This window comes from Leucoraja erinacea, chromosome 17, assembly GCF_028641065.1.
Source record: "Leucoraja erinacea ecotype New England chromosome 17, Leri_hhj_1, whole genome shotgun sequence".
NCBI lineage: Eukaryota > Metazoa > Chordata > Chondrichthyes > Rajiformes > Rajidae > Leucoraja > Leucoraja erinaceus.
This window is the reverse complement of record NC_073393.1, coordinates 19,038,399-19,057,588: the sequence shown is the minus strand read 5'-3', so window position 1 is coordinate 19,057,588 and position 19,190 is coordinate 19,038,399. Positions and strand designations below refer to the sequence as shown.

General features: G+C 39.4%; 1 protein-coding gene across 11 annotated transcripts in view; it reads left to right on the top strand.

Annotated features, from left to right (window-relative positions):
• The window catches only part of cnot1 (CCR4-NOT transcription complex, subunit 1), a 145,052-nt gene that overhangs the window by 7,461 nt on the left and 118,401 nt on the right, over positions 1-19,190 (top strand). For 6 of the 11 annotated variants that reach the window (XM_055648727.1, XM_055648730.1, XM_055648728.1 and 3 more), the window contains one exon: positions 14,779-14,886. In XM_055648727.1, coding sequence (XP_055504702.1) covers positions 14,779-14,886 — 108 coding nt within the window. Of the gene's footprint in view, positions 1-5,218; positions 5,318-14,778; positions 14,887-19,190 lie in introns of all 11 variants that reach the window. The other 5 variants (XM_055648724.1, XM_055648723.1, XM_055648725.1 and 2 more) reach the window with 1 other exon arrangement.

The following is a 19,190-nucleotide window of genomic DNA, read 5'->3' as shown; positions in this document are numbered from 1 at the left end:
TATCAACTTGCATTTACACTGAATTCCAAATTTCTTAGCTCCTTCATCATATCAGTCTCGTTATATAGTTTTCTTTGGTATTCTAAACAATTAATCAAGCCTCTGGTATTATTTGAATGTTTTTATTGTTCTGAGGCTTTATCCCTTTTTTGATTGACACAATGAAGGGAAGTGGCCCTGGAAATTAGATCTTCACGATTCACTGGTAACCAGATTTTAGCTTTGGAAATATTAATCAGATCAGGCTGTGTCTTCGGCAATTAGATTGTTAACCCCTCCTTAATTACAGGAATTGTAGGAGCACCACTTAAAAAGGCAATTAGAATGACAAAAAAGAGGACATGAAATGGATCTGATAGGCAAGATAAAGAAAAATCCAAAGAGATACTACAGGTAGATTAAGCGTAAAAGGTGTCTTGGCAAATACGTCTCCTTAAAGTTCAGTGTGACTGTCCTTATGTAGAGCCACGAGATGAGAGAGTATTAAATAAATATTTCTCATCTGTTTTTATTGAGCGGATGATGGAAACTAACAAATTAAATCATAAGAGTTGTGATGACTATATACAATTTGCAAAAGAGGAGGCATTGATGATTTTTAAACTCATTAAGGTGGATAAATCCCCAGAGCCTGACCAAGTTCATCCTTGAACCCAAGATAGACACAAAATGCTCGAGTAACTTAGCAGGATAGGCAGCCTCTCTGGAGAGAAGGAATGGATGATGTTTTGGATCGAGACCCTTCTTCCTTGTGGCAAACTAGAAAGGAATTTTTGGAGGCCCTTGCAGAGATATTGGCATCATCTTTAGCCACAGGTGAAGATCTGATAGAATAGAGAGTGACTAATATCATGTTATTTAGGAAGGACAGCAGGGACAAGCCAGGGAACTACAGGCCAGTGAATCTTATATCAGTGGTGGCACAATTGTTGGAGGGTTATTTGAGGAACAGGGTCTATCAGCATTTAGATTGACAGACTCTGATTTGAAATAGGCAGCATGGGTTTGTGCACATCTGAAAAAAATAGATCACATGAAGTCCAAGGTGAGTTAGCCAATAGGCTAAGAGGAAGGAGTCAAAGGTTGGTTGTGTAGGGTTGTTTTTCTGATTGAATGCCTGTGCCATGTGGGTCGGTGCTGGGTCTACTGTTCTTTATTAAGTTAACAATTTGGATGATATAATTGTTAGTAAATTTGCAGATGATACAAAATTGGTGGTACAGTGTTGGTATATTGATTGGAAAGTTTACTACAGCATCTGGATCAGTTGGTAAGATAGGTCAAGTAATTGCAAATGAAGTTTAAGTGTGAGGTGTTGCAAACTGGGGCAGAACTCGCACAGGACTGGAAGGTATGGTGAAGACAATTGGCATGCTTGCCTTCATTGGGAAGAGTATTAAGTACAAAACTTGGGGCATCACGATGCAGCTGTACAAATCATTGGTGACACCACATGTGGAGTACTGTTGGGTACAGTGCTGGTTGTCCAGCTATAGCAAGGATGTGGTTAAGATGGAATGCAGAAGAGATTCAACAAGATGTTACTTGGACTTGAGGGCTTGAAATTTGAGGATGGGCACGATTGGCTGTGCCATCTTTCTTTAGAATGTAAGAGGCTGAAAGGTGACATTATTGAGGCGCATTGATAAATTGAGCACCCGCAGTCTTTTTCCCTGGGTAGAGGTATCTAAACAAGGGTGTATAGGCTTAAGGTGAGAGGGGAGATATTTAAGAGGGGCCTCGGGGATGCTTTCACACAGGGTGGTTTGTGTCTGGAATGAACTGCCAGTGGAGTCTAAATGCAGATACAATTACAGCCTATAAATAATATTTGAACAGATATACGGATAGAAAATATTTAGACTGTTATGGGCCAAATGCAGGTATATGGGACTAACTCAGAAAACCAACACAATTAGCATGGGCAAGTTGGACTAAAGGGCCTGTTTCCACACTGTCTATCATTCTATTTGCAGGAAGATAAACTGTTGACATTTCAGTTAAAGACACTTCAGCAGAACTGTCTCTGATAGGGTAATATTGGGTTGAGCATTTGTATAAAAAAGAGATAACCAGCAGGTCATGCTGGGTGTGTCCTCCACTCAGAAAAAAGCAAATAAGCTGAGCTAATATCACAAATGGATAACAGAACCAGACCAACAAATCAAGTTACCGGAAGTTGGAGAATTCAACATCGAGTCCAGAAGCTACAACATATCGACTGAAAAAAAGGTGCTGTTCCTTAAGCTCGTGTCAGCCTTATATATAACAGTATAGGAGGGCTGGGAGTGTCTTTTACTCTGCATTTTTTTTTGTCTGTTTTGTTCTCTAACTGCTCCCATTCATTCATTTTATCTTCTAAATTTTATCTAGTTTCCTGTTCTACAAAGGGTCTTTGATCTGAAAGTTAACTTTCTTTCTCCTTCCACAGATGCAACTTAACCTGCCGAATATTCCCAATATTTTCTGTTTTTATTTTAGTTATCCAGCATCTGTAAACATTTTGATTTTCAAATTTTAGTCTTGTTTGTTGAATGTGTTTTAAATCTATACCTCTTCATTATGGCAATTAATTCTTTATGTGCTACATTGTTGAAGATTTTCCATGGGAACTAATGTAATACACTTGACACCCTCTTAAAGAATAGAGGATTATCCATCTTGAGGTGCTTGCATACTTTAATAATTTAACTAAGATAATATGATGACTGCTATCAGTTTTAGCTTTAGTACTCTGTAACATTCTTGTTTTTGGGCATGCAACTATAATTTAATAGACCTGTAATAGTTCTAAGCCTCTATAATGTTGTTTATCTCCTTAAAGATCCTAATATGTACCATGCCAGGTGCTTGGTTTGTTTCTTAGCTTAACTAATTTTGATTTGGCATCAAAACATTGTAATCCATAATAATGTACATCTTGTCTCAATCAATTTGGGGTCGGCTCTTAGTTAATATCCTTCTCTGGGATAATGATGTAAACTGTTTATTATATTTTCCATCCTATGAATTGATATTTTTTGTCACTAGCACATGAAAGCAGATATTGTGAAATTCACTACTTAAGGATCAAAAGACAATTCTCAGTTTAAGGAGCCTCTGGAAAGAGAAACGTGACATTTTGGATCAAAATGTCTTTGCCAGAATTGAGAAAAAGAGAAAATAAATTGGTTTTAATTTTCAGAGAGGGAGCATGGATGGGTAGTACAAAGGCAATACCTCGGATAGAGTGTAGCCAGGGTTGCTGTGGGGATACCTAAAGGTCAATAGATTTATTAGGGCAGTGTGAATGAACATTTAGAAAAGCTATGAAATGAGGACAGCTAGGACATGGGAATGTAAAGGTTTTGATGTACCGGCTCCGAGACCTGTTCAACTAATAGATAGAGGAAGACTGAGGCAATATCCCAGCTGCAAACCTTTAGAGAAATGATCAGGTCTGATAGAGAGATGATGAATAACCTGAAGTTGTAGAGCCCAATAGAGTGCAGAAAACTACATTGTGTCCAGATGAAAGATGAGTATTATTCTTCAAACTTGCATTGGGCTATGTAATAATAATAATAATAATAATAATAATTTTATTTATAGAGCACTTTATTTTTTTATTTATTTTTTTTTAATTTTATTTTTATTAGAAGTATGGTAAATTACAATCCTACACACACATATATCTTAATACATTTTTTGTACCGCTTCATTTTTTTTGAGCTTTAAGAAAAAGGTAGAAGTAAGGAAAGTAAAGAAAGTGCAAGAGAGTCGTGAAGTGCAAGAGTGTTGGGAAAAGAAAGCCCCTTAGGAAAGAAGTTAGAGAAGGAAGTAAAGTGAGAAAATAGACCCTAGAAAAGAAAGAAAGAGAAAATAGAAACAATCGCTCTATTATAACATTAAACTCCGCAGAAAGGGGACTACCAACCAAGTCTGTTTTTGTTTTTTTACCTCCCGTTACCAGGTCCTGATACCACTTATTTATATATTTGTTTTTTTTTTAAATTACTATTGCACCTCATACCTGTAATAGGTCCAGAAACATAGACCACGTCTTTTGGAATTGGTCTGCTTTACCTGCTAGGAGGAATCTCATCTCTTCCAGATGTAATGTTTCAAACATATTTGATATCCACATTTTTATTGTTGGTGTCGGCGCATTTTTCCAGAATTTAAGTGTAAGGTTTTTTCCCATTATTTATAGAGCACTTTAAAAACAAACATAGCTGCAACAAAGTGCTGTACATCACTAATCATTGACAAAAAAGTTAATACACACCAAAAATAACAATCAAAAGAAATAGTAGGAAAAGACATGTAAAATAAAGAAACGTCAAAAACACCACAAACAGAAGCAAAGCCTCAGGCATGGTCAAAAGCCAGGGAGTACAAATGCGTTTTAACACTGGATTTGAAGATGGACAGTGAGGGGGCCTGTCTGATGTGCAACGGCAGGGTGTTCCAGAGTGCCGGAGCAGCAACAGAGAAGGCTCTATCCCCTCTGAGCCTCCGACTAGACCTCGGTACCTCCAGGAGCAGCAAATGAGCTGCAGATACTGGTTTACACGAATCATCACCTATTTTGCTATTGTCTGTTACTATTGTAACGCGACTTTGAGTCTTAGAAAAGCGCTATAAAAATTAAATTTATTATTATTGTCTTCTCCAAGGATGCTGCCTGATGCGCTGAGTTACTTCAACACTTGTTTGCATTGGGCCATGTAGTAACAGTGTTGACAGTGTAACAGCAGTCAGGTGGGATGGAAAATTAAAGTGGCAGGAAATTCAAGGTTGGCCCTTCAGATTAAACACAAATGTTTGCAATGCAGTTGCACAATCTGCATTTGATACCACAATGTAGGCACTGAGTGTATATAAATGGATTGGAGGAAGAGCAGGCGAGTAGCTGCGCCACTTGTTTAGGTCCCTGGATGGTTGGAGAAAAGGTGAAAGGCCAAGTATTACATTTCTGCAGTTGCTTGGGAGGGTGCTGTTTGATTGGAAATAGTTTGTGGGGATAGTGGACAGAGAGGGGATGATATGTCCAGTATTGGAATCTTCCTGAAGCCTGGAAGAAATTGTTGAGGAATGACTTGTTAAATGAAGCTGATGGGGTGGAAGACGAAGATCAAAGTACCTATCCTTGCTCTGTCCAGGAGGCGGGATGGAATGTAAGTAGAGAAGTGAAAAATGAATGCGATCCTGACAAGGGTTCTGTTCACTGTGGTAGAGAGGAAGCCATGTGTTCAGGATGGCAGACATCTCGGGCATCTATGTGGAAAATCTCGTCATCGGAAGAAATACAGCAGAAGTGGAAGAATGGGGAGAGGTAGGCATTTCAAACACTATTTAAGATTTTAAAGTTGACATACTAATCTGTCATAGAACATTGAGAGAAACTGGAAGAAATTGCAGTGGATTCAAATGGTGGAAATGTGTATCATCTGTGGCTACAGATGAGGTACTGGAAGACTAGAGGATGGCTAATGTTTAGCCTTTATTTAAGATGGGTTGCAAAAGCAAGCCAGTGAACAGACTTGCAAACCTAACATTAGTGGTGGGGAAGCTATGGAGGGGATTCTGAGGGACAGGATTTAATGGTATTTGGAAGAACAAAGATTGATATGTGCTTTGTGTTTGGGAAATCATGGCTCTCAAATTTGATTGAGATTTTTGGAGAAGTGACTAAGTGATGAGGGAAGGGCAGTCAATGTTGTCTCTCTTGTACGTTGTTGCTTCCAAGTAGGACATTTGGGCTGAGGAATGGTTAATTGAATTTTAATACAGACAAATGTGAGATATTGCATTTTGGGAAATCTTAACATGGGCAGGATCTATGCAGTGAATGGTAGGGCTCTGGGGTGTGTTGCGGAACAGAGGAATCGAGTTCCTTGAAAGTGGCGTCATGGATGGATAGTGTGTTCACAAAGGCTTTTGGCACATTAACCTTCATCAGTCCGAGTATAGAAGTCATGTTACACCTACATAAGTCGTTGGTGAAGCCCCATTTAGAGCATTGTGGTCAGTTTTGGGCAACATTTTATAGGAAAGATATCAAGCTTGAAAGGGTCCAGAAAAAAATTACCAATTTGTTGCTGGGAATTGAGGGACTGAGCTATAGGGAAAGGTTAAGCAGGCTTGGGCTTTATTATCTGGAGCGCAGGTGGATAAGGGGTGAACTTATAAGGGTGTACAAAATCATGAGAGGAATAGATCGGGTAAATGTAGAATCTCTTGCCCAGAGTGGGGTAGTTGAGAGCCAGAGGTTTATGGTGAGAGGGAAAAGATTTAACAGGAACCTGAGGGGTAACATTTTTATACATAGGGTGGTGGTTGTATGGACCAAGCTGCCAGAGGAGGTACTTGACGCAGATACTATTGCAATGTTTAAGAAATATTTAGACCAGTAAATGGATAGAGTTGGGGTTTATAGAGTAGAGGAATATAGGCCGAAAGCAGGCAGATGGGATGAGTGTAGATTGGGCATGTTGGTCGACGTGGGCAAATTGGGCCGAAGGGCATGTTCCTATGCTGTATGACTTTATGACTATGACATGGAAATTGACACGGTCCTGCATGGTAGACTATTCTGGAAGATTTGATAAATTGGGACCCAGAATGAGAGAGCCAAATGGAAGGAGACAAAGGGTAGTGTTTGTTGTTCACATTGGAGGCCCGTAATCAGCAGTATGCTGTCTCCACTTTTTGTCTTCTCTACTAATGATTTGGATGAGTGTTGTTAACATGATTAATACATTTGCAGATTACAGCAAAATTGATGGTGTATTGGATAGAGAGGATGGTCAACTAAGATTAAACCAGTACCTTCATTAACTGTGAAAATTGTCAAAGAATGGCAGGCAGGATTTGAGGTGTGTTGCATTTGGTTTAGTTAAACCAGGGCAGGACTTGCGCAATAAGTGGTCCTATCCTAGAAAGCGAGGAGGGATGGTGCGTAGTTACCTGAAGGTGACAACGCTGGTAAACAACATGGCGAAGAAGACATGTGGCATGCTTACCATCATTGTTCAGGACATTGAGTACAGGATACAGTTGGACTTTTTTTCCTCTAGAGTGTTGGAGGCTGAGGATTAACCTTATAGAGGTATATGTATCATGAGTGGCGTGAATAAGGGTGGATGGCTGGGTCCCCCCCCCCCCCCCCCCCATATATATATTTTCAGTGTGATGGGTATATGGAATGAACTGCAAGAGGAAGCTGTAGAGGTGGGAACAATGACAATGTTTAAAATTTGGACAAATATGGCATTTAGTACTTGGAAGGACGGTATCCCTTCAAGAGGAATGCAGGCAAAAGGAAATGTTTGAATGGTCATCTTAGTCAGGTTGATGAGTTGAGCAAAAGGGCCTGTTTCTGTTTTGTATAACTGATTCTATAAATATGGTGTTTGGAAAGAGTGATTCATGTGATAGAAGCAGAATTAGGCCATTTGGCTCATCAAGTCTACTTTGCCATTCATTCATGGCTGATCTATCCCTCTGAACCCCATTCTCCTGCCTTTCCCCCATAACCCCCTGACACCCATACTATAAGAATCTATCTCTGGCCTAGAAACATCCATTGACTTGGCCTCTACAGCCTCCTGTGTCGATGAATTCCACAGATTTACCACCCTCTGACTAAATAAATTCCTCTTCATCTCCTTCATAAAGGAACGTTCTTTTATTTAGAGGCTTCTCATCTTAGACCCACCAGTCGAAACCTCCTGTCCGCATCCACTGTATCCAAGCCTTTCATTATTTGGTAAGTTTCAAAGAGGTCCGCCCTCATCCTTCAGCGAGTAGAGGCCCATCACCATCAAATGCTCATCATGTGGTAACCCACTCATTCCTGGGAACATTCTCGTAAACCTCTGGAACCTCTCCAGGGCCAGCATATCCTTCCTCTAAATAAATTGCTCACAATACTCCAAATGCGGTCTGACTAGCACCTTATAAAGCCTCAACATTACATCCCTGTTTTTGTATTCTAGTAGTTTTGAAATAAATGCTAGCATTGCGATTGCCTTCCTTACTACCGATTCGACTTGCAAATTAACTTTTTGGGAATTCTGCACCAGCACTCCCAAGTCCCTTTGCACTTCCGAATGGGAGGGAATGCAATTATTGCTTGTATTAGGAGGTGGAAAGTTAATGAATTCTAATCTTGATTGTTACCTAAAGATGCTGCTGAAAGTATATCTATCTGGAGATCAAGATAGACTTTCCTTCTTGGCACTCAGTGTGAAGGCTTGCATCAATTTTCATTTATGTAATAGTGTTGTAACTATCCATGAATAGTTTAGTGTCTTTAAGATGAAGAAAAAAATAAATGGGCAGGGAAACAAGCTGCACAAAGTTAAATAATTTGAGGAGTGTTGAAACGAGGAAGTACAGATGCTTGTTTTCACAAAAGGACACGGAATACTGGAGAAACTGAACATGTGGTTCTGCCCCCTCCCCCCAGATGGAACATGGATAGAGTTCCCTGGTCCTCACCTTTCACCCTACCAGCCTCTGCATCCAACCCATCCTCCTCCAACAGTTCCATCACCTCCAACCTTCTATACAGTAGCAACATCAAGCATAGACTGGGTATTTTTGCCAAACACTTGCGCTTGGTCCGCCAAGGTCAACTGGATCTCCTGGCTGCTAACCATTTTAACACCCCTTTCCATACCATCCTCTTTGTCCTGGGCCTCCTCCATTGACAGAATTTTAACTTCCATTCCCATACTTGCTTTTCTGTCCTGGGCCGCCTCCATTGCCAGAGTAAGGCCCCATGTAAACTGGAGGAACAACATCTTGGGTAGCTTATAACCCAATTGTATGGTAATTGAATTCTCCAATTTTAAGTTACTACGATCAACCACCCCCCTTCCCCCACCTCTTGTACCCTTTCTCCATTTCTCTCCTCCTTCATAGTTCCTCTGTCTTCATAATTTGCAACTCTTCATTCCTTCTGTTCACACCTTCTCATTTAATCGCCAACCTTTGTTCAAACCATATGCCTATCGAAAAATCCCACTGACCTGTCCACCTATACCTGCTAGTCTTTATGTTGCCTTTCCTCTCCCCCAGCTTCTTTTCCTCCCCCCACAATACACTAAAGAAAGGTCCCAACCTAAAATACCACCTATCCAAGTTCTTCAGAGATGATGCCTGACCCGCTGAGTTATTCCAGATCTCTGTGTCAATTTGAGGAATGGGTGCTCAATAGTGTATACACTAATGCTCCAGTAAATGGTTTCTTATTTTTCTGATTATCCAAAAGAAAAGCATTGTTTAACTTGATTATGTAGATTGCAACTGAAGTGAAAAAAAATGGAAGTTAAGAGGAACATTTTAGTTGCTTGCTTGTTAATTTTGATTTTTTTTTATTAACTCTGGGAAACTACTCAGTAAAATAAAGGCTGTCTTATTTGGTCATGGGTAAGGGTTGGGATGGTTGAGTTCTGTTTTTGCCTTGGGTTTTCCTGCGTTCTGGTGTTCCCACAGCAACAACATTTGACTGTTCAGACGTTTGAAAGTCAAATGGCACTTGTTTAATCACGTGGGATTTTAAAATGCTTTTCATGCCATTATAGCTATTTTTTTGTCTTATTAATTATGCAAAATACTTCACCAGTAAGTGCTGTGCAGTTCAAAGTTTCTTCTATTTGTTGCATGACAAAAGTTTCAAAATGACTGGAGACGTATAGAAGGTAGTAAATGCTTTATTATGCTTATATTTTCCCATTTTGTTTTTCTGTAATGTTGCAGGTGTTTTTCTTAGAATTATATGTTGGGGGAAAAAATAGTTGTAAATTGTAATGAGTTTGGCAATGACATACATACAGGCATTCAAATTTATTATTGCTTGATTTTACTAATATTGTTCCCTCATCAGCTCTCACTACAAAGTTACCTCAATTATAAAATTGTCTAGCAATTGTATTGCATGTGCACAAATATTTCATCAGCAGTTTGTGCACAGTATAACATTTTGAAAGTTGCACCTTTAAAGCAAAGTGTGGGTTTGGCATTAACTATAATGGTGTGTCTTTTTCTTTAAAAAGACGAACTAAAGTAAGTTTTTCAATTTATTTTTGGTTCTATTGGTAAAAGTTGAAATCTCAAGCGCTCTAAGCCCATGAATTCTGTACTGATTATATTAAGATTTTCAGTATATTATCACAAATGTTTTTCTATCAATTGGTATATATTCTACAGGCAGTGAGCAAATAGCTGGGCTTATTTTACTTTTGCAATGAACAAATTTCAGTTTAAATGTGCTAAATAGATTTCATTTTTTTCACAAGAATGAAGATGGGCAATCTCTGCTGTGCTCCATGAAAGGAAAAATATTATTTAGCTTTGTGTTTCACAAAATGGAGGATTTTGAGTGAAGTCATAGCTACATTGGCAAGCCATTATTTATTTTTCAGGATCGGAGCTTCACTGGTAAGATGGCATTTTGCCCTTGTTTAGTTGCTGTTGAGAATGTGGTGGAGGGCCACCACCTTGAATTGCTGCAGTGTTTCAGTTATGAAGGTACTCCCACAGTGCTGTTGGGGAGGATTACACTATTTAGACCCAACAGTGATAAAGAACTGTTGACATAATTTCCAAATCTAAATTAATTGTGACTTTCTAACAGCGGAGAAGAAACTGTTCCTATATCTGTTGGTACGTGATCTGGGGAGAGAAAATGAGGCCATGACCAGGGTGTAAATGGTTCTTTATTTAGTTGGCTGAATCCCTGAGGCAGTGTAGAGTTGATAGTGGTCAGATTAGTTCTAGAAGTAACTGGGCTAGATCCCAGACTGGGTTTATTGGAGCTGCCACACACGTAGATTACATCTACCACGCACGTAATCCAGGCACCCATGAGCTATGACTTGTAGATAGTGGAAAGGCTTTGAAGTGTCATGAGGCGAGACATTTACTGCAGATACTGCTCCTCTGATCAACTACCGGGTCTAATTGAGTTTCTGGTCAACGGTGACCCGGGTATGCTGATGGTGAGGGTCAACGGTGACCCGGGTATGCTGATGGTGACAGTGATGAAACAAAATACAGAGCGGAGGTGCAGAACCTGGCGGACTGGTGCGCGCGTAATAACTTGTCACTAAACACCTCCAAGACCAACGAGCTGATTATTGACTTCAGGAGGTCCCATAATGGAGAATACGCCCCAATCTCCATTTACGGGGAAAGTGTGGAGAGAGTTTCTAGCTTTAAGTTTCTGGGCACTCACTTTTCAGAGGACCTCACATGGTCTACCAACACTGCTGCGCTGGTCAAGAAGGCACAGCAACAACTGTTCTTCCTGAGGACATTAAAAAAGACTGGTCTGCCCCAACAGCTGCTGACAACGTTCTACCGCTGCACCACAGAGAGCATATTAACGTATGGCATCTCTGTGTGGTATGTCAGCTGCACGGAGGCGGAGAGGAGAGCTCTTCAGTGCGTCGTCCACAATGTGCAGAGGATTATTGGGACACAGCTACCAGCCTTGGAGGGCATCTACCACACACGGTGCCTCAGGAAGGCCGTCAGCATCCATAAAGACTCCTCACACCCTTGTAACGGACTGTTCGAACTCCTTCCCTCTGGCAGACGTTACAAGGCCTTCTACGCCCGAACCTCCAGACTCAGAAACAGCTTTATTCCCAGAGCTATAGCGGCTCTGAACCGGCCCTGCTGAGTGCCCCCCATCCCCCCTGGACTGTCTCCCTCGGATGGTCACGTTACACAGCTTATTTATTTATTTTACTTTTCTTTTACATCGGTTGGAAACTGCATACTAAATCTCGTTGCACTGATGTGCAATGACAATAAAATATATTAATATTATTATTATTATTATTAAGAGAGCAGTATTGCCATATAACTGACTCGATGCTCTCTAATTGGAGATTGGTTAACATTTTTGTGATGGAAATGTTATTTGCCACTTCTCAGCCATTGGTCAGGTCTTGCTGCAGGTTTTGTTTATTGAATCGTTTCAAATGGAATTGAAAATTGTACAATTGTTAGAATATTCTAATGTAGTGACCTCATGACAGAAGGAATGTCCTTGTAGAAACTGTTGAAGGTGGTTGAGTCTCTCTCATTTCCCTGAGGAACTCCTGGATCCGGAATGATTGACTTCCTGCAAACACTGCCATCTTCCTTTGACGAGGTACGAGTCCAGTAAGTGGAGTATTTCCTCCTTGATGCCAATTGATTTCAATTTTGCCAGGGCTGAGTTTTTGGCCAAATTATGTCTTGACGCCAGGAAAAGACGGCACATTCACACTTGCCTCACTTCTTAAATTCAGTCATTTTTTCTGTGTATGTATAAATGCTGTGACGAGTGCTGGGAATCAGTAAGTAGATTATTGATGAACAAGTGATCTGTAATTAAGTTTGACGATTCCAAGGGTTGTCTACGTCCTATCTGTACACCTTAACAGGATGATATTTTTTGTCTACTTATGTGGTCTTTACCGTGCCTAAATCGTTACTTTGGTCATGCAGGTCTTGGTAATTTTCAGTTCATTAATTGCATTCATGACGATTGTCAGATTACAGGTAAATGTTTTAGAAATTTTTGAGTGTCAAAACTATTTAGGACATACCCTCAAGTTTGATTCTTTTCACAGCAGTTTTTAAAAATCAGTCCATTTGAAATGATTTTTATTTTCTTGGTTACTTTGTCAGTTTAAGTGTGCAAACAATAATGAACCCACTGCAGATGATTCTTGCATAGATGATGGGCAGTGAAAATTGGAAACTTACATTGCAAGCTTGTCTGATGTGAGATTTCAGCTGAAGCAAAAGGTGTTCTTGATGTAGGTGGCACAGAAGTCAAAGATAAAAAAACACCTTGAGACAAGAGGTTTCCTTGCTCCAGAGAACAAGCATGATCTGTTGCAACATGGGGTTTTGGAAGTAGTTGTATAATGTAGTTTTTACATTATAACTAAATTCAATGCAATTCAAGGGTGCAAAAGGTGAGATATTTCCAAGCGTCTAGAATAGTTTAATTTTTTTTTTAGATGCATTTTGCGGTTTTTAATTTGGTTTCATGTTGTCCATCATGCTGATACTATTGTGAGCTCACACCATCCACTTTTTATTTGATCAGTACTAGTGTCTAGATTAGTGTTCAGCCTATAGTTATTTGTAAACCTGAAATTGGACATTTCTTTGAAGCAAATATGTTTTATTATTGGCAAAAGTGATAAAAAGGTTGGAGGAAGGGAATTAATGTGGGGTGGTTTTGGGTAATAGCATAATTCATTATAGTTTGTGGTTGACTTGTTAAGAACTTATCTAAATATTTCTATGAAAGAATTGGTGCTTCATGGTTGATTACTTGATCAGTGTGGTGTTAGATTGCAGCTCAGGTCTTGCAAGAGCAAGCTTAATAAATTGTTCTATATTTTACTTTTCAAGTATGCTATCTCAGTAAGCTAGATGCAAATATAAAATTAACGCATGACATTCCAATTGGGATGCATATGTGGAGAAGTAGCATTGTAATGTTACACACCTTCAGACTCTGAAGAAAGGTCCCCTATTCTTTCTCTCCAGAGATGCTGCATGAGCTACACCAGCTTTTTGGTGTCTATCTTCGGTTTAAACCAGCATCTGCAGTTCCTTCCTACACATTGTGATGTTACAGTTCCACTTCAAAGCAGACAATCTTAGTCCTGTCAGTATACAGTCTCTCATCTGCACCATCAGTAAGACTTCTGGGAACCAAGAACATCCTGAGAACAATGAGCCTTCAGTGCAGAACAGAAAAAAAACTATTTTCATCTGGTTATTGATTAAATTACTTTTAATGGCTTTTAATTGGTTGATAAAATATTTGCACACTCATGCTTCTTGAATGTTACACGTTGATCTATGTTCATGTTCCCAGGTAATAACGTCAAGAAATGTAACAAATCTTGCAGCACACTAGGGAATGTAACAGTCATGTGCTGAGTTGGTTATCTAGGACCTCTCCGAACCTAAATCTCAAATTTATTACGTCAATGCGTTTGAAAATGGTTTAGATTGGTGTTTTTCTTTGTAAATAATTCCTCTTTTTGTGCCTCTATAGAGCAAAATTTTCTGAAATACTTCTGGAATCTCTCTAGTCCTGGTCAAAATTATGATTTTGAGTTTTTTGGGGGAATTGTTAGATTATTTAACAACTTTTAGTTTCCGGTTTGATGCTTGTAATTATAATTTCATATCCACTATAAGGAAGGTACTATAACACCATTTAGAAAACATTAAGAGATGTATATGGATAGGAAAGGTTTAGAGGGATTTTTGGCGGGCAGGTGGGACTGGTGCGGATAAGACGTTTTGGTTGGAATGGGCAAATTGGCCCGATGGGCTCATTTCCATGCTATATGACTAATTTGTAGCCTCATCACCTTTCTTAAGTGGAATTTGTCTGGTGCTGCTCTGCCTTTGACTGTTTTTAGGAATTGTAATTCTTGATTTGTAAGTCCAACGTTAGACAAAATGGCAGTTCAGCGGAGTCGGATTCATGCTTGCAACTTAAAAACAAACCCATTCTTCATCCAAACCTGCAGAATTTGAATCCTGTTAATGTTGTGGAGATATAAAGATTGAGCTATTTCCTAGGTTGTTTAGAAATACATAAGTTCCAGTATATACGCTGGATATATAGCATATATAGAAAAAGCCATTTATAGGTATGTAAATTTGTCTTCATGAAAAATACATATTAAATGTATACACAGTTCCTAAATTCCTTGGAACAGAATACTTGAGTTAATGTACTCTTTTCACTTGCAGATTGTGAACAGGCACGGCCCCGAGGCAGACAGATATTTGTTACGCTGTCTATTCTCGCATGTGGATTTCAGTGGCGATGGTAAAAGTAGCGGCAAAGATTTCCATCAGGTATTGAAATCCTTTTTTTTCAAGTGGATGTATTTTGAAGAGCAGGATTTATGGGCTGCGTGGATCTGTTCTGTCCTTCAGTATGATATGGGCATCACATTCCTCTACTCATCCGATTTCTCTTGAATATGATTTATAGTTTTGTCTTAAATATTCTCACAGTCTGAGCCTCCACAGTCCTCTTGGGTGTATATGTCTAGAGACACACTTCCTGAGTACAGAAATTCTATTTTGTTTGTTCACGAATGGCCAAATCCTTATTTTGAGTTTGAATGTTGGTTCTATAATTTTGTATATTTCAATAACATTGCTTCGCGATCTTAACTTAATAGACATCGGCTTGGCCCATGTCATCTTTACCCCAATGGAAAATAACCCATTTCCGTAGATGAAGATTGCACAGTTAGCTGAGGGCTGAGCAGGCACAATGGTTAAGTTTCAAGACTAGCAACCAGATGATCATGAGTTCAAATCCCACCATAGATGAAGTTAATGCCTGGATTTGGGGGAGTTAGCTGTAGAAAGAGGTTGGACAGACTTAGATTGGTTTATGGCACACAGTGGCTCCGAGGTAGAATTGCTGCCTTACGGCAGCAGAGATCCGTGTTCAATCCTGACTACGGTGCTGTCTGTGCGGAGTTTGTACATTCTTCCTGTGACCGCGTGGGTTTTTTCTGGGTGCTCCGGCTTCTACCCACACTCCAACGTTAGGTTTGTAGCTTAATTGGGTTCTGTTAATTGCAAATTGTCCTGAGTGTGATGAAAAGTGCTGGTTTTCAGGGTGATTGTGAGCCGAAGGCCCTGTTTCCATACTGTATCTAAAGTCTAAAATCTGTTGCAAAAATATCTTTTCTTGCGATAACATTTGCATGCACCATTCCAGGTATGGGCTCATTATGTTCCTGTGTAATAACATGTCTTGTATACAAATTCCCTTGCAGCAAAGACCCACATAAAGATATCCTTGCTCAGTGCTTGCTGAATCTGTAGAGTGGCTATTAGTTATTTGTGTGCAAGCCAGCCAGGTCCTGTTCAACACTACCACCTCACCATTTAAACAAAGTACTCTACTCTTCTATTTCACAAGAGATTGTGTTAATTGGCTTTTCTGCCACTTTTCTTCCTGTTTGTTTATTGCCTTTTGTACTATACAGACAATAAAGAGAACAATGAGAAAAACGTTTCACGTTTTGTAGCTATAAATTGGACCTTGAACAAAGGGAGGTATAATGGGCAATTGCAACAAAACTGGACCAATTGTAACTGACAAAACACCTGGCACTTTTGTCTGTGATTTTTGGAGGGAAGGACTTAAAGTTCCTTTCAAAGGAGAGAGTCTCTTGTAATCTAAATATCAAAACTACAGGTTCAGTGGCCTGAGAGCTGTAATACAAACAAGACCAGTTTCCATTTTCTTAAATGAAATAGAAGTCTTACAAGGACATTAATGGGAATGGAGGGATTGAGTGATAAGGAGATACTGTTTGGCTGTGGCTTTTTACTTTGGAGCATAGGACGCTGAGGGATGATCTTATAGAGAGATACAAAATCATGAGGGATATCAATAAGACACTCATTCTCCCTATCACGTGCCGTCCCTCTCTTTTCACAAATCTGTGAACTTTTAGAATGCTTATTTCCCATTAATTACATCAATATTTTAATCCTCGATCCTGTAAACTCTGAAACGTGCTGCTCTTTTTAAATGACTAAATATCTTTACTTTGATCTGACATCTTTAATTTTCGATGTTAGCCATAATTAGGGACTGCCATTTTTGCTCTGTTTTGTGCCTTGGTCACAATTATATTAATTAGCCATTGCTTGTTGCTTGTCATGCCTTTTTGAAGAATGATAAATTTCATGAATATTAAGTAATCTGTACTAATTGCGCAGTAATGGTTCCAAAGTAGTTTGGGCCCAATTTGATTTCGCAGCACATTGATAGATACATAGAAAATATGTGCAGGAGTAGGCCATTCGGCCCTTCGAACCAGCACCGCCATTCAGAATAGTACTTTAGTTGCCAAGTATGTTTTTCAACATACGAGGAATTTCATTTGCAAGTCAGTCATACGCATAAAAGGAACAGAACACCCAAAAAAACATTTTAACATGAACATCCACCACAGTGACTCCTATACAATCTTCACTAATTTTGGGGGAAAAACCCCATCATTTATTTATTTGCCTCTGTACTCCATCATTTGAGGTTTTTAATAGAAAAAATCACATGTGGTTAAAGTGTAAATTTTCAGATTTTAATAGAAGGCCATTTTTATACATTTTGTTTTCACCATGTAGAAATTACATCAGTGTTTTTCGTAGTACCCACATTTCAGGGCATCATAATGTTTGGGACTCAGCAATGTAATGTAAATGAAAGTAGTCATGTTTAGTATTTTGTTGCATGTGCTTTGCATTCAATGACTGCTTGAAGTCTGCGTTTCATGAACATCACCAGTTGCTGGGTGCCTTCTCTGGTGATGCTCTGCCAGGCCTGTATTGCAGCCATCTTTAGCTTATGCTTGTTTTGGGGGCTATTCCCCTTCAGTTTTATCTTCAGCATATAAAAGGCACGCTCAATTGGGTTCAGATCGGGTGATTGACTTGGCCACTCAAGAATTGACAATTATTTAGCTTTGAAAAACTTCTTTGTTGCTTTAGCATTACGTTTGGAATCTTTGTCTTGGCAAGCTGTAACCTGGCCATCCTATTTTTGCGGCTAACTAGTGGTTTGCATCTTGCAATGTAGCCTCTTTATTTCTGTTCATGAAGTCTTCTGCGGGCAGTGGTCATTGAGAAATCTACACCTTGACTCCCGAAGAGAGTTTCTTATCTGTCAGACAGGTGTTTGGGGGTTTTCCTTTATTATAGAGGGTATTCTTCTGTCATCAGCTGTGGAGGTCTTCCTTGGCTAGCCAGTCTCTTTGCGATTAGTAAGCTCACCAGTGCCCTGTTCCTTCTTAATGATGTTCCAAACAGTTGATTTTGGTAAGCCTAAGGTTTGGCTGATGTCTCTAATGTCTTATTGATGATGTTTATTCTTGTTTCTCACTCTAATAATGGCTTCTTTGACTTTCATTGGCACAACTTTGGTTCTCATGTTGATAAACAACTATAAAAGTTTCCAAAGGTGATGGAAAGACTGGAGGAAAGACTAGATGCTGAGAGCTCTCTTATACCTGCATTAAGGAGGAAATTAATCACACCTGTATATGTATAAAAATACCCTTTAATAAAATCTGACAATGTGCACTTTAACCACATGTGATTTTTTTTTAATGACATCTCAAAATGTGGAGTACAGAGGCAAATAAATGATGGGTCTTTGTTCCAAACATTATGGAGGACACTGTAACCTGTCCAAATCCCTTAAGAATTTGATATGTTTCTCTAAGATACCCTCTCATCCTAAATTCCTGTGAATATTTGTAATTTGTAATTTTATTTATTTAGGGGGACAGTGCATATTAATAAACATTTACATGTAATACGCAAGATTGTAACCAGTAGCTAATTTCTATCTTTAGTCCCTCTGGTAAACAAGGTAAACACATCACAACACAATATAAACTTAGTTGATCCATTCTTTTATCATATGTCAGTCCCGCAATCCTGGGAATTAACCTGGTGAACCTACGCTGCACTCCCTCAAGAGCAAGAATGTCCGTCCTCAAATTAGGAAACTAAAACTGCACACAACACTCCAGGTGTGGTCTCACCAGGACCCTGTACAACTGCAATAGGACTTCCTTGCTCCGATGCAGTTGCTTCTCGGCCTACTGTTCCAATAAACACATCGAAAATATCGCATGTCGAAAACACATTTGATACAATGAGATCACGTGACCGTAAGTGACATGCGGCTTGCTGCCGTTGACAAGCGTTTTCATCATCGTAAAGTAAAAATATTGTAAGTTGAAGCATCGTAAATCGGGGAGCAACTGTACTCAAATCCTCTTGCTATGAAGGCGAACATGCCATTTGCTTTCTTCAGTGCCTGCTGTACCTGCATGCTTACTTTCAGTGACCGATATACAAGGACACCCAAGACTCGTTGCACCTCCCCATTTCCTAATCTGACACCATTCGGATAATAATCTGCTGCCTTGTTTTTGCCACCAAAGTGGATCCAGTAAACCATTTTATATGCATTCCATGAATTCATCCTCATTATCACTGCCAATTTGGTTTATCTAGTCAACATATTAGTCTCCCAAAATTATTGTACATGCACCCTCTAACTTCCTGACTTTGCTTTGGATTGCCATTACAGTTGCACAACTCTCCTGGCAAGGTAT